The sequence below is a fragment of the Notamacropus eugenii genome, chromosome 5 (genome assembly GCF_028372415.1).
Source record: "Notamacropus eugenii isolate mMacEug1 chromosome 5, mMacEug1.pri_v2, whole genome shotgun sequence".
Classification (NCBI taxonomy): Eukaryota; Metazoa; Chordata; class Mammalia; order Diprotodontia; family Macropodidae; genus Notamacropus; species Notamacropus eugenii.
In genome coordinates, this window is record NC_092876.1 from 271,625,923 (window position 1) to 271,638,634 (window position 12,712).

At 36.5% G+C, this 12,712-nt stretch overlaps 1 protein-coding gene across 3 annotated transcripts in view; it reads left to right on the forward strand.

The window, feature by feature from the left end:
• Window positions 1–12,712, forward strand: part of LOC140506070 (aldehyde oxidase-like) — a 92,711-nt gene that overhangs the window by 62,225 nt on the left and 17,774 nt on the right. For all 3 annotated transcript variants that reach the window (XM_072612829.1, XM_072612828.1, XM_072612830.1), the window contains 4 exons: window positions 2,801–2,896; window positions 5,990–6,118; window positions 7,953–8,027; window positions 12,143–12,195. In XM_072612829.1, coding sequence (XP_072468930.1) covers window positions 2,801–2,896; window positions 5,990–6,118; window positions 7,953–8,027; window positions 12,143–12,195 — 353 coding nt within the window. The remainder of the gene's footprint in view (window positions 1–2,800; window positions 2,897–5,989; window positions 6,119–7,952; window positions 8,028–12,142; window positions 12,196–12,712) is intronic.

The window sequence follows — 12,712 nt, forward strand, 5'->3', positions numbered from 1 at the left end:
TTAGAATATGGTTGGTTAAAAAAGTGCCTAGCATTCTCTTTTTGGAAGACATTTGTTTATGAAGTTTTTATGTCCTAATCCAAGAGTAATTTCTGTGAAGTTTCCATGAACAGCTGACAAATATGTATATTTTGTTTTATTCTTATTTAGTGTTCTCCAAAAGTTTATCATATCTCACTTTTCTTTAGCTTAGGTATAGTAGATTTTGCTACAACCCCTGAGTTTATTCTTTGTATAGCATTTTTATTTCAAGAGTATTTCTTTTAAAAGCTATATTGTTGGATTCTAGTTTCTAATCCACTCTACTAATTCTTTCCAATTTTATGGATGAGTTCATAGCATTAATATTCATAGTTATGATGGCTAATTGTATATTTTCCTCCATTCTAATTCACTATACTTTTTTTCTCTTTTTTCCCCACCACCTCCTTAGAAGTTTGTTTTGATTCTGGCTCATACCTTGGTCTCCTCTCCATTGTGTTCACCCCCTTTCTCTTAACCTTTCTTCCTGGTGTTTCCCTATCTGGTAAGATGAATTTCTTCCCACGGGTGTGTGTGTGTGTGTGTGTGTGTGTGTGTGTGTGTGTGTGTGTGTGTGTGTGTGTGTGTGTGTGTGTGTCCTTCCTTTAATTGGATCAGATGAAATGTAGTTTCTAATGTTACCCTTCACCCATTTCATTGTCACCTCCTTATAAGATAGTTTTCTACTTATATATTCCATTTGTCAAATAATTTTTCCCATTCTTCCTCCTCTTTCCACCATCTTAGTGTTTTCTTCTTCCCTATTCTTTCCATTTCTTTCCATTCATTTTTAGAGGTCATCCAAACGTAACAGAATCACACCCAGACCTTCTATATAATTAGATGCTTTTTATTACCCTTAAGGATAATAGTGTGCTGAAGGGCTACATATGTCATGTCCCCATATAAGAATGTACAGTTTTGCTTTGTTCAGTCTCATAATTTTTCACTCATGTTTACCTTTTTATGCCTGTCTTGACTCTTTGTATGTAAAACTTTCTACTCAATTCTGGTCTTTTTTTCAGCAATACTTGAAAGTCTTCTATTTCATTAAAGATTCATTTTTTCCCTGTATAATTACCTTCAGTTTTGCTGTATAGGTTATTCCTGTTTATAAATTTAGATCCTTTCAGAATATCCTATCGGAAGGTTTCTGCCCCTTTAAAGGCTAGCTGCTAAATCTTTTATAATCCTAACTGCTATTTTTTTTAACTTGAATTCTTTTTTTCTAGTTTCCTGTAATTTTTTTTTCTTCACATGGGAGTTCTGCATTTTTGATATAATATTCCTGTGAGCATTTTTTTTCAGGAACTAGTTCATTCTCTAATTTTTACTTTGCCCTCTGTTTCTAAGATATCTTCGCAATTTTCTTTTGTAATTTCTTGAAATGTGATATATAGGTTTTCCTCCTCCCCTTCCCCCACGAATTTCAGGTTGTTCAATGATTGTTAAATTCTCTTTTCTCAATCTATTTTCCAGGACAGCTGCTTTTTCTATCAGATACCCCACAATTTCTTCTGTTTTCTCTTTCTCTGGACTTCATTTTATTATTTCTTGATGTCTCATAGAATCATTAGCTTCTATTTGGCCAACAATACATTTCAAGAAATTATTTTCTTTGGTTAGGTTTTGTAACTCTTGCATTAAGCTACTTTTGATTCATATCTTTCTTCTGCAGTTCTTATTTCTTTTCCCCTGTTTTCCTACACTGCTCTCATTTTGTTTTCAAAATTATTTTAGCTCCTTAAAGCAACTCAACCCAAAACCTCTTGCTTTCACTCTTCAAGGAATTCTTATTTGATTTGTGTTCAAGTTGTGTTTTTCTTTGAGGCTTTGCATGTAGATTTTTAAAAGAGTTATTCTTTTCTTCAGTGAGCCCACTGAGAGACCCTGCAAATTGAGAGCTGTTGAACTGCATGTAGTCTCCTCTTTGGTCTGGGGCAAATTCCCGAGTTAGAGGCTGGAACTGAATTCTTCCTCTGGTCCTAGCATCAGAGACACCCAACCATACTTTTCTGTCAGACTTAGAAGGGATCACAGCGATCATTTGGTCCAAAACTCTAAGTTTACTAGAAGAAGAAACATATACCTTGAGAAGATACCTTGAAATGAACCAATTTATGGAGAACTGAGTTTTTTCCAGAAGTGAATTTCATATTTTATCGTGTTTGTATTTTATCTTGTTTCTTTTTTCTGGTACTTCTGGAAAACTGGATTTTTAAAATTTCTCTATCATGATGTTTTGCTCTTTGATTACCATGTTGGTGATCCACTTGAAGTGTTTTCAATCCAGTACTATTAGAATGAAACTTTTTCCTAACATCTGTCCTGTGATTATTTTTCTTTAACTCGTCATGTAGCTATTAGACTAGCATCCTATTATCTGTTTTCCTACATAAGCAACCCTGAAAAGTTCTGCAGTGGTGACCACATCTCAGTAAGATGGCTTGGTTAAGTGTTTGCCTGATATGCCACCCAAGGATTATACAGGTGTGGCAGATACATTGAGACCAGATTTACTGGAGCCTGAATTTATTGATGGCTGTAAGACTGGGATAAAGGCTGATTTGTGGGTGTGGTTGTATTGAGTATGAAAGCTTTATGCTGATATCTGAGTCATCCACTAAAGAAACTTAGGCTTCTGTTCTGTGTATGATATCCTGCCACTGGTCAAATTGTGTGTGTTTTGTTTCAAAGAAAATTGTTTTAAACGAATGAGTGTGTAATTATAACATGAGTCAAAAGCAGTACCAAATTGGATTTTGTTTTTTCTCCATAGGCAGCTGCTCTAGTTCACATCTATCTGGATGGATCTGTGTTAGTGACTCATGGTGGCATTGAAATGGGCCAGGGTGTTCACACCAAAATTATTCAGGTAAGAATAAATAAATGTGCATGTGTGTGTGTGAGTGTGTGTGTGTGTGTGTGTGTGTGTGTGTGTGTGTATGTGTTTTGGAAGTGAGAGGGAAAAATTAAAGGAGAGCAGTTATACCACTTTTACATTTTCATTTTAATAAATCAATACGTTAGGGTATTAAGGTAGAGGAACAAATAATATAATTCATTTCAACAAGTAGTTATCAAATACCTTTTATTAAAAAGAAGAGAATATTTCAAGTAGAAGAAACAATGATTTTGGAATCAGAAGACCCCTGTACAAATGCTAAAAGGTCTTGGCTTCCTTTGGGCAAATTATTTCTTCTTTCTGGGCCTTAGTTTCCTCATCTGTTAAATGAGGGGGTTGGAACAGATGACCTCTGAGATCACTCCTAGCTCTAAATAAAATGATCCTGTAACCTACTGTATACAAGGCATTATTCCAGTTGCTAGGAATACAGAGAAAAAAAACAAACAAAATGAGACCCTGCCCTCCAAGAGCTTACATTCTGTTGGCAGGGCATACATTTGCATGTGTTAAGTAAATAGAATAATTTGAGGAAGAAAGCACTAACAAGTAGGGGGACCAGGAATGATGTTTTAGCTGGCCAAGGTGTGAAAGAAGCTAATACAATTTATTGAATTGAATTCAGAAGACACTGACATAATTCCCAAATTCTGAATTTTTCAATCATAAAAATATTTGGCCTGAAAACTGAAAATAGTAATCTCACTGGTCAAAAGTCCAAATTGTGATTCGGAGTATGACTCCATGAGTATAAAATGAGAGCAAAATAACTGGGAACCTCTGAAGGGACATTTCTTTTTTAAAAAAATTTAATACATATAATTTATTTATCTTTCAGTTTTCAACATTCACTTCTATAAGTATTTGAATTCCAAATTTTCTCACCATCTCTCCCCACTCTCCACCTCTGGAGAGCATGCATGCCATCCACCCCTTTCTCCAGTCTATCCTCCCTTCTGTCACTCCCCCTTTTTTCTAGCCCCTTACCCTCATTTTCCTGTAGGGCAAAATAGATTATCCCGTTGTCTGTACGTCTTATTTCCCAGTTGCACGCAAAAACAATTTTTAACATTCCTTTTAAAACTTTGAGCTCCGTACTCTCTCCTTTCCTCCCTCCCTCTGCACCCTCATTGAGAAAGCTAGCAATTCAATATAGGTCATACAGTTGTAACCGTGCAAAACACTTCCATAAAATTATGTTGTGAAAGACTAACCACATTTCCCTCTGTCCTGTCTTGCTCTCCATTTATTCCATTCTCTCCCTTGACCTGTGTCCCTACAATAGTGTTTGCTTCTGATTATCTGAAGGGATATTTCTATCGAGCTGAGGCATAGGAGAAAAATCTACCCCATGGCAGTAAGAAAACTTAGAGATTATGTAGACCAAACATCATTTGTTAGATGAAGAAACTAAGCCCCTCTTCTCTGAAGTATCCTGCAGGATCCTTCTATTCTTTTACTTCTTTCTTCATGGAAGAGATGGCCATGGTTCTTGACAAGGTCAGCTCTCTCCACCCATTTCCTTTAAAATGACACTTTACTGTTTCCTGCAGGACCCTTCCCTTACTCTAATATTGAATCAAGACTGGGGTTTCAGCCTAGGTTCCTTGGATAAATTATTTAATATCGTTAGGCTTTAGTTTTCTTATCTGATGAATTATTTTTGGCCAATGTAATCTTGGCAGAGTCCTGGACTTGGGAGGCTTGAGTTTAAATCCCATTTCAGACATTTAGTGGCTTTTGAGCCTAGAGATGTCACAACCTCCGTAAGCTTTAATGTATACATCTGTAAAATAGGGACTGATAAGAGTGACTTTGCTTTTAAAAGCAACAATTGCTTTGAGAATTAAAGGAGATGTCTGTAAAAAAAATTGCAAATCTTAAAGTGTTAGATAAATGTCAACTGTCATTATACTTTGGGACTTATCGGACAGATTTGTTTAGTCTCTAAAGATGTTAATGTAATTTCTAAGCTCTTTAGAGTGTGAACAGATACATCACCATTAGTCAGATGAAGAAACTAAGGTTTTGAGAGGTTATGCAATTTATCAAAGAGCTGAGGCTGAAATGACAGTTTTTTCATTGTAGATGACTAGTGGGGCAGGATCTTAGAGGAGAGAAGGTGAGAGGACTTCCCGTATACATCAGTGTCCCCCCAAACAGTCTGGCCCCCCAATTTATCAGCCTCTCCAATTCTCAACAGGGACCTTAGCCGCAGACATGCTGGAGTGAACCCTGCCACTTTCTCTAGTTATCATCCTACATCTTTTCTCCTTTAAATTGTTACTCTTAAAAAGAACCATGTGCCCTTGCCACTTTCCCTTTCTCACCACTCTCACTCATTTCTTAGCCCTTTCAAGCTGGCTTCCCATGCCACTGCTTGCCTAAGACTGTTCTTTCCAAGGTTATCCGTAATTTCCTAACTTCTAAGTCAGGTGGTTCCTCCAACTCGTAGTCAAATATATCAGTGTGTGTGTGTGTGTGTGTGTGTGTGTGTGTGTGTGTGTCTGTGTGTGTGTGTCTATACAGTACAATTTTTGTTCTGTAAAATTTGGATTCAGTCAAAAGTCTGCACTTAAGGATCTGGAAAGCCACATGTGGCCTGAAGGCTGCAGGTGCCCCACCCATGTCCCAGGCCAATCAAATAGTTTTCCCTTTCTTTGTTTAATTATGCATGCACACACACACATTTGAGTATATCTATATCTATATCTATATCTATATATATACATGTACATATGCATGTACATATACACACATATATTTAAGACAAAGAGGAATGTACAAAACATTTTTAAACATTGATTTTTGATTTCGAAGTTGTCTTTTCTCAGATTTGTATCAGGTCATATAATGTTATTTACTAGACTGTCTAAATAAATGTATTTAAAATGTCGGCTATTGTCGTCATAATTATTATTAGATTATTAGATTACAAACTGCTAAGGACTGGAGTCTATGTTGTATTCCAAGCTTCTGGAACAGGAGCCTATAAATAGCAAGTATTTAATGTCTTCTGAATGGAATTGAACATATGTTAATAAGAGCTTTTCTCATTGTTAGGTTGTCAGTCGTGAATTAGGGATGCCAATGACCAATATTCACTTGCGTGGAACAAGCACTGAAACTGTCCCTAATGCAAATGTTTCAGGAGGATCTGTGGTGGCAGATCTCAATGGCATGGCAGTGCAGGTAAGATCAGAGTACCAACATCTTAATCTCTGGACTTCCATGACAAAATAAAGAAGGCCTCCAAAATCTTACATTTTTAATAAATTTAAACTGTGAAAGTTTAAAAGTACACCAAGACTTTGGGACATATATAATGTAAGTGAAGCCCAGTAAATTCTGAAAGAAATATTTAGAAATGAGAAGGGAAAATCATTCAAATATTTATTAAGCTTCTAATTTGTTCAAGGTATTGGGAGGAAGGGAGGTAGAGAATTACAAAGATGTCTACGAGATCTTTCCTATTCTCTAGAAGCTTACAATCTAGTATACTGGATAAACTGTTGAATTTGGAGGAAGGAAGACTTAGATTCAAATTCTGCCTCTGATACTTACTAGTCTTGTGGGCACAGATAAGTCATTTAACTTCAGTTTCCTCTTCAGTAAAGAAGAGAATACAGAAGGCTCTATGATTTTGTCAGCATGGGGAACTCTCATTATAGGAGCTCCCTGAACAGCCTGTCAGTGGTAAGGGAAGTGAAGTAGGATTACATGATCATAGATCTAGTGCAAGAAAGGACTTTAGAGATTATCTAGTGTGACCCCACTCCCCATTTTCCAAATGAAGAAATTGAGGTCCAAGAAAGTTAAATGACTTGCCTAAGGTTAAAGAAAGCTATCAAGTCAGAATCTGAGCTCAGGTCCTTTAACTCTAATCAATGTTCTTTTCCTATCATGCTGCCTGTAGGATAGGTAGGATTTAGAGAGATGGAGAAAAGAGAGTTGGACATTCCAAATTATAGGAAATATCATGAGTAAAGACAGAGAGATTAGAATATGCAAAATGAATTTGGGAGGCAGTGAGATGATGAATCTGGTTGGAGCAGGAAAGTTCCATAGTGAGGAGCAGAGGGCAATAAGGGTACAAAGGTGGAGTGGATTTTCCTTTTGCCAGTAGTTATATTGTAATCCCTTGCATATAGTAGGTGCTTAATAAATATTTTTTAAATTGAACTGAACTGGAGCTGGATCTTCCCCATCTTCTTTTCACATAGATCCTTCTCCTGGAATGTTCAACTAAGTTGACTACATTCTTTGAGATCAGCATACCTTGGGAAAAAAAAAAATCCTACCAGATGCTGTAGGAAAAGTATGCCTTTTTGAGTAAGTCAGTCAGTATCCCCTTCATTCCCAGCTAAACCCCTTAGCTTTCACATAAAGACAAGCTCCATATAAAGTCCAGCCTCCAAAGAAGATTATTATTCTGCCTTGATTTAAGCTTCTCTCACTTTTGTACTCATCTGCTGGCCAACTGCTCAAGCCTCAGGTGGTTCATTGTACTATATAGTTTATGTAATAGCTTTTGTTTAATTCCAGGATGAGCTGAATTTACTGGCCTGGCCCCAGCTTCCTCTAAGGCATGTTCATGTACAAGCACTTACGTAACAATCACACAATGCTGCTGACTCACATTCAATTTACCAAACCATAATTGTCAGAATTAGTAGTAGATTGTTTGTTCTTAGGAATAAACAAGTTGCAAGGACAAATGAAGCTGATTCATTGAACAAATATTTATTTGCACCTGATGAGTACAAAGCCCTGTTTTAGGCACTGGAAGAACTAAGATGAATTTTAGAGAGCTTATAGTCTAGACTCTTATAAATTCATAGACATTAACAATAGTAAATTAATTTGGAGATTTATTTAGTGGTTTGCATCTAATTGAGCTTTAAATATTTTTTAAATTATGGACCACTTTCTGTCTCAAGTACACTGGTATTAATTTTATTTCACAAAGCTACTATTTCCTTCACAACATTACTAACATAATTTTCATATTTCCCATCAATTATAGGATGCTTGTCAAATTCTTAGAAAACGTCTGGAACCCATCATTAGCAAAAACCCTCATGGCACATGGATGGACTGGGTAAGATTTTTTCATGTGAAAGAATAAGAGGAAGTTCTTTTTTAAAATTTTTAAATTAATTTATTTTTACTTTTCAGCATTCATTTCCCCAAGATTTTGAGTTTCAAATTTTCTCCCCATCTCTCCCCTCCCCCACCCCAGACACCATGCATTCTTATTACCCCTTCCCCTAATCTGCCTTCCCTTCTATCACATGCCTCCCTTCCATTATCCCCATCCCCTCCATTTTCTTGTAAGGGAAATTGATTTCTGTACCCCATTAACTGTGTATTTTATTTCCCAGTTGCATGTAAAAACAGTTTTTAAGATTTGTTTTTAAAACTTTGAGTTCTAACTTATCTCCCTTCCTCCCTCCCCACCCATCCCCACTGAGAAGGCAAGCAATTCAATATAGGCTATACATGTGTAGTTATGCAAAAGACTTCCGTAATAGTCATGTTGTGAAAGACTAACTATATTTCCCTCCATTCTATCCTGCCTCCCATTTATTCTATTCTTTTTTGACCTTGTCTTTCCCCAAGTGTTTGCTTCTAATTACCCCATCCTCCCATTTACCTTCCCTTCTATCATCCCTCCTTCACCCTTACTTTCTTGTAGTGTAAGAGATTTTCACAGCAAATTGAGTACCATACCAAATTCCCTCCTTAATCCAAATGTGATGAGAGTAAGCTTCACTTTTTCCCTCTCACCTCTCCCCTTTTCCCCTCCATTGAAAAAGCTTTTCTTGCCTCTTTTATGAGAGATAATTTGCCCCATGCCATTTCTCCCTTTCTCCTCCCAATATATTCCTCTCTCATCCCCTAATTTTATTTTTTTAGATATCATCCCTTCCTATTTAACTCACCCTGTGCCCTAATCCCTCCAATAACCTAAATACTGAGAAAAGTCTCAAGTTACAAATATTATCCTTCCATGTAGGAATGTAAACAGTTCAACTTTAGTGAGTCCCTTATGCTTTTTTTTCCTGTTTACCTTTCCATGCTTCTCTTGATTCTTGTGTTTGAAAGTCAAATTGTCTATTCAGCTCTGGTCTTTTCATCAAGAATGCTTGAAAGTCCTCTATTTCACTGAATGACCATTTTTTCCCCTGAAGTGTTATACTCAGTTTTGCTGGGTAGGTGATTCTTGGTTTTAATTGATTTCTGGAATATCACATTCCAAGCCCTGACATTCCTTAATGTAGAAACTGCTAGATCTTGTGTTATCTTGATTATATTTCCACAATACTTGAATTGTTTTTTTCTGACTGCTTAAAATGTTTTCTCCTTGACCTGGGAACTCTAGAATCTGGCTACAATATTCCTAGGAGTTTTTCTTTGTGGATCTCTTTCTGGAGGTGATTGGTGGATTCTTTCAATATTTATTTTACTCTCTGGTTCTAGAATATCAGTGCAGTTTTCCTTGATAATTTCATGAAAGATGATGTCTAGGCTCTGTTTTTGGTCATGGGTTTCAGGTAGTCCCATAATTTTTAAATGGTCTCTCCTGGATCTATTTTCCATATCAGTTGTTTTTCCAATGACGTATTTCACATTGTCTTCTATTTTTTCATTCTTTTGGTTTTGTTTTATAATTTCTTGGTTTCTCATAAAATCATTAGCTTCCACCTACTCCATCCTAATTTTTAAAGAACTGTTTTCTTCAGTGAGCTTTTGAACCTTCTTTTCCATTTTGCTAATTCTGCTTTTTAAAGCATTCTTCTCCTCATTGGATTTTTAGACCTCTTTTGCCAATTGAGTTAGCCTGTTTTTAAAGGGGTTATTTTCTTCCCCACTTTTTTGGGTCTCCTTTAGCAAGCTGTTGACTTGCTTTTCTTGTGTTGCTCTCATTTCTCTTCCCATGGGGGTAGAGCTAGAGCAGATCTGTCCTTCTACTCTGCCATCTTGGCTCCACCCCCAGAAGAGGCAGTTCTTGCCACAAGGAAAGTTTGCAAATCAAAGAGCTTTAATAAGGGGTTATGAAAGGTGGTACCAAGGTACACTGAATGGAAATAAATAGAATAAAGGGAAGTTTGGGGTTGGATTTTGATCTCTTTAGTGGATCACTTTTAGATTCTCCAGCATTTTGTTTAATGGGCCATCTGCTTCCTAGAGAGTGGAAAAATCAAATATTCTAGGGTTAAAGTGATAAAAAAAAATTCTTGGAAATGAGTAGATTCCATGTATTTTTGGCAACTAGAAGAGCAGGTCCCCAGGATTACTCTAAGGTAAAATTTTCCTGTCCTGAACCGTGAGCTTTTATTGCATCACAGAACCTAGGTACTTAGAGTTGGAAGGGACCTCAGCATCCCTCCCTACCACTAAGTATCTGATAAGTGGCCAGTCAACCTCTGTTTGAAGACCTCCAGTGAATGGGGGTTCATGGCCTTTGCAAGCTGTCCATTCCACTTTGGAATCACCCTAGTTATTTGGAATTTTTCCCGACATCAAACCTCACTTTGCATCTTAGTAAGTTCCATGCATTGAACTTGGTTATTACCAAACAGAACAAGTCTAACCCTTCTTCATTGCACCATCTCTTCAAATACTTAATCAAAGCAGTGTTGTTCCCCTGACACTTCTCTTCTTCATGACAGACATCGCCAGTTCCTTCAACTAATCATCATATGCCGTATGACACAAGAAATTATTTGACCAACCCGTTTATTATACAGATGAAGAAACTGAGGCCTAAAGAGAGTGACTTCCTAGAGGTCACACGGTTGGCAAGTTGCTGAGCCAGGTTTTGAAGTACACATTTGGATTCCAAATATTCTTTCCCCCTGTGCTGTACCTTAACCGGGGTGTAGTCCATAGGGATATATAATGGGACATTTTGACATCACCTTTGATATGTGTACAAATTTTGAATGTCATAAAATTCATTATTGATGGCATATGGGTATATTTATTTTGGTGAGTCATCACATACGTTACAGTAATGACACAAGTGCCAGTACACAAAGAATAGAATTTTTCAGTTTGCCCAAGGAGCAGAATACCTTGTCCTGTCTCTGAAGTCTGTTGTGTACACATTATAGCTAGGGGGATTTTCAGGGCAACTGAGGGAATTTGATGGAATTCTGCTTTTATGTTCTTCTTTTTCCTTTTTAACATTAGTACATATCCACAATATGGAAACAAAAAACACACTCACAGATACCATAAATGCCTGCAGCAGATTCTTTCACTTTTTTATTCTAAACAAATGCCAAGTAAATAAGCATTTCTATAAACAAAGTAGAGAAGAAAATGAAAATTATACATGAAACCAGAAATTTCCATTATGTACAAGTTACTTTTCCTTTTAGGTACATAACAAATTCAAAATATTGCTTTCAAAGCTGTCATGCTCATTCATGTTTCCGTATGAAGTTTCTTGTATTCATTCTGTGCTTTTAAAAATGCTTCAAGGATCTTCTTTTACTTTTTTGACAATATGATTGCTAGTCCTCCTCTCTCCCCCCAAAAATGGAAAAAGGAAACAACAACACTGCTGTAGATTCTTTGAAATTATTTTAAACTCATTATAAAATATTCATGAGGTAATACGATAATTATATTATAGGAAGAAAAGACACGCTGTCCATATGGAAAATATTGCTACCCTTACAATGTGAGGAGAAAGTGAGAAAGGGGCGTAATTCCTATGCCATCCCCCCCCCCCCCCCGCTGCCGCCTCATCGCAAACTCATGGGAGAATGTGGACAAGAGCTGTAGAATGGGTTGGTTGTTCCATTATCTTTGTATGGGTTGTGAGCTACACTGAGGAAGTTAAAAATCCATGTGTATATGAACATTCCAAATTTAAAAATCATTACCAGTTTGGTCAGAGGGCAATGAAATGTTTTGTCTACTGAAGCTCTGAAAGACTAAGATGTAGAATACTTAGACTTTCTAAGGTTAGGGAAAGTGCCAGCACTGAAATTGGAACAGAAAATTATTCTGCATGCTATTGCAAGCTGTTAATTTAATTTGTAATAAGAAGTAGCAGTTACTGACTAGAAAGAGTATTACTTAATTTAGAATCAAATTAGAAATGAAAACATAGATGAAATGTTATATTTAGGTTTTGTTTCTTTTTAAATGCATTTTTTTGGACTGCATCATACAAGAAGCTATGCTCCTCTTTTGCAGGCACAAGAAGCTTTTAATCAAAGCATTAGTCTTTCAGCAACTGGATATTTCAGGTAAAAAAGCTCTTTCAACCTTCTCCTAGAATTGTTAAAATGTGAAGTGAGACCGTACCATCTCTGTTGAAGTGAGAACAGGAAGAATTTCAAAGATAAAGACTAATCTAGAGTATTTCAAAGAAACAGATAAAAATGTTTCTTAAAAACATGCCTTTAAAAGATAATGGAACCAAGGGACCTTTTGGTTCTGTTTGCAATTTTGACAAAAGGTATTTTATATTTTCTAGTAGTATAAGGCACTAACATTGAGCTGCTGTTTTTTATTTAAAAGTACCAATGGCTGGATGGGTTCATGGGAGAATTTGTAAAGATGATATTGCAACAAAAACAAAATTTACCAGGAATGCCCAGCAAAAGTTCCTGAGAGGGCAGGAGAGCTACATCTGATTGTTTTTTATCACTTTAAAATAATTGTTCATCATTCCTGGGGAGTCATGTTCAGCCTTGAGTAAACATAGAGAAAGAAGGGAAGAATTTGTGTTAACAAACTAATGACCTTAGTTGTCCCTGTCCT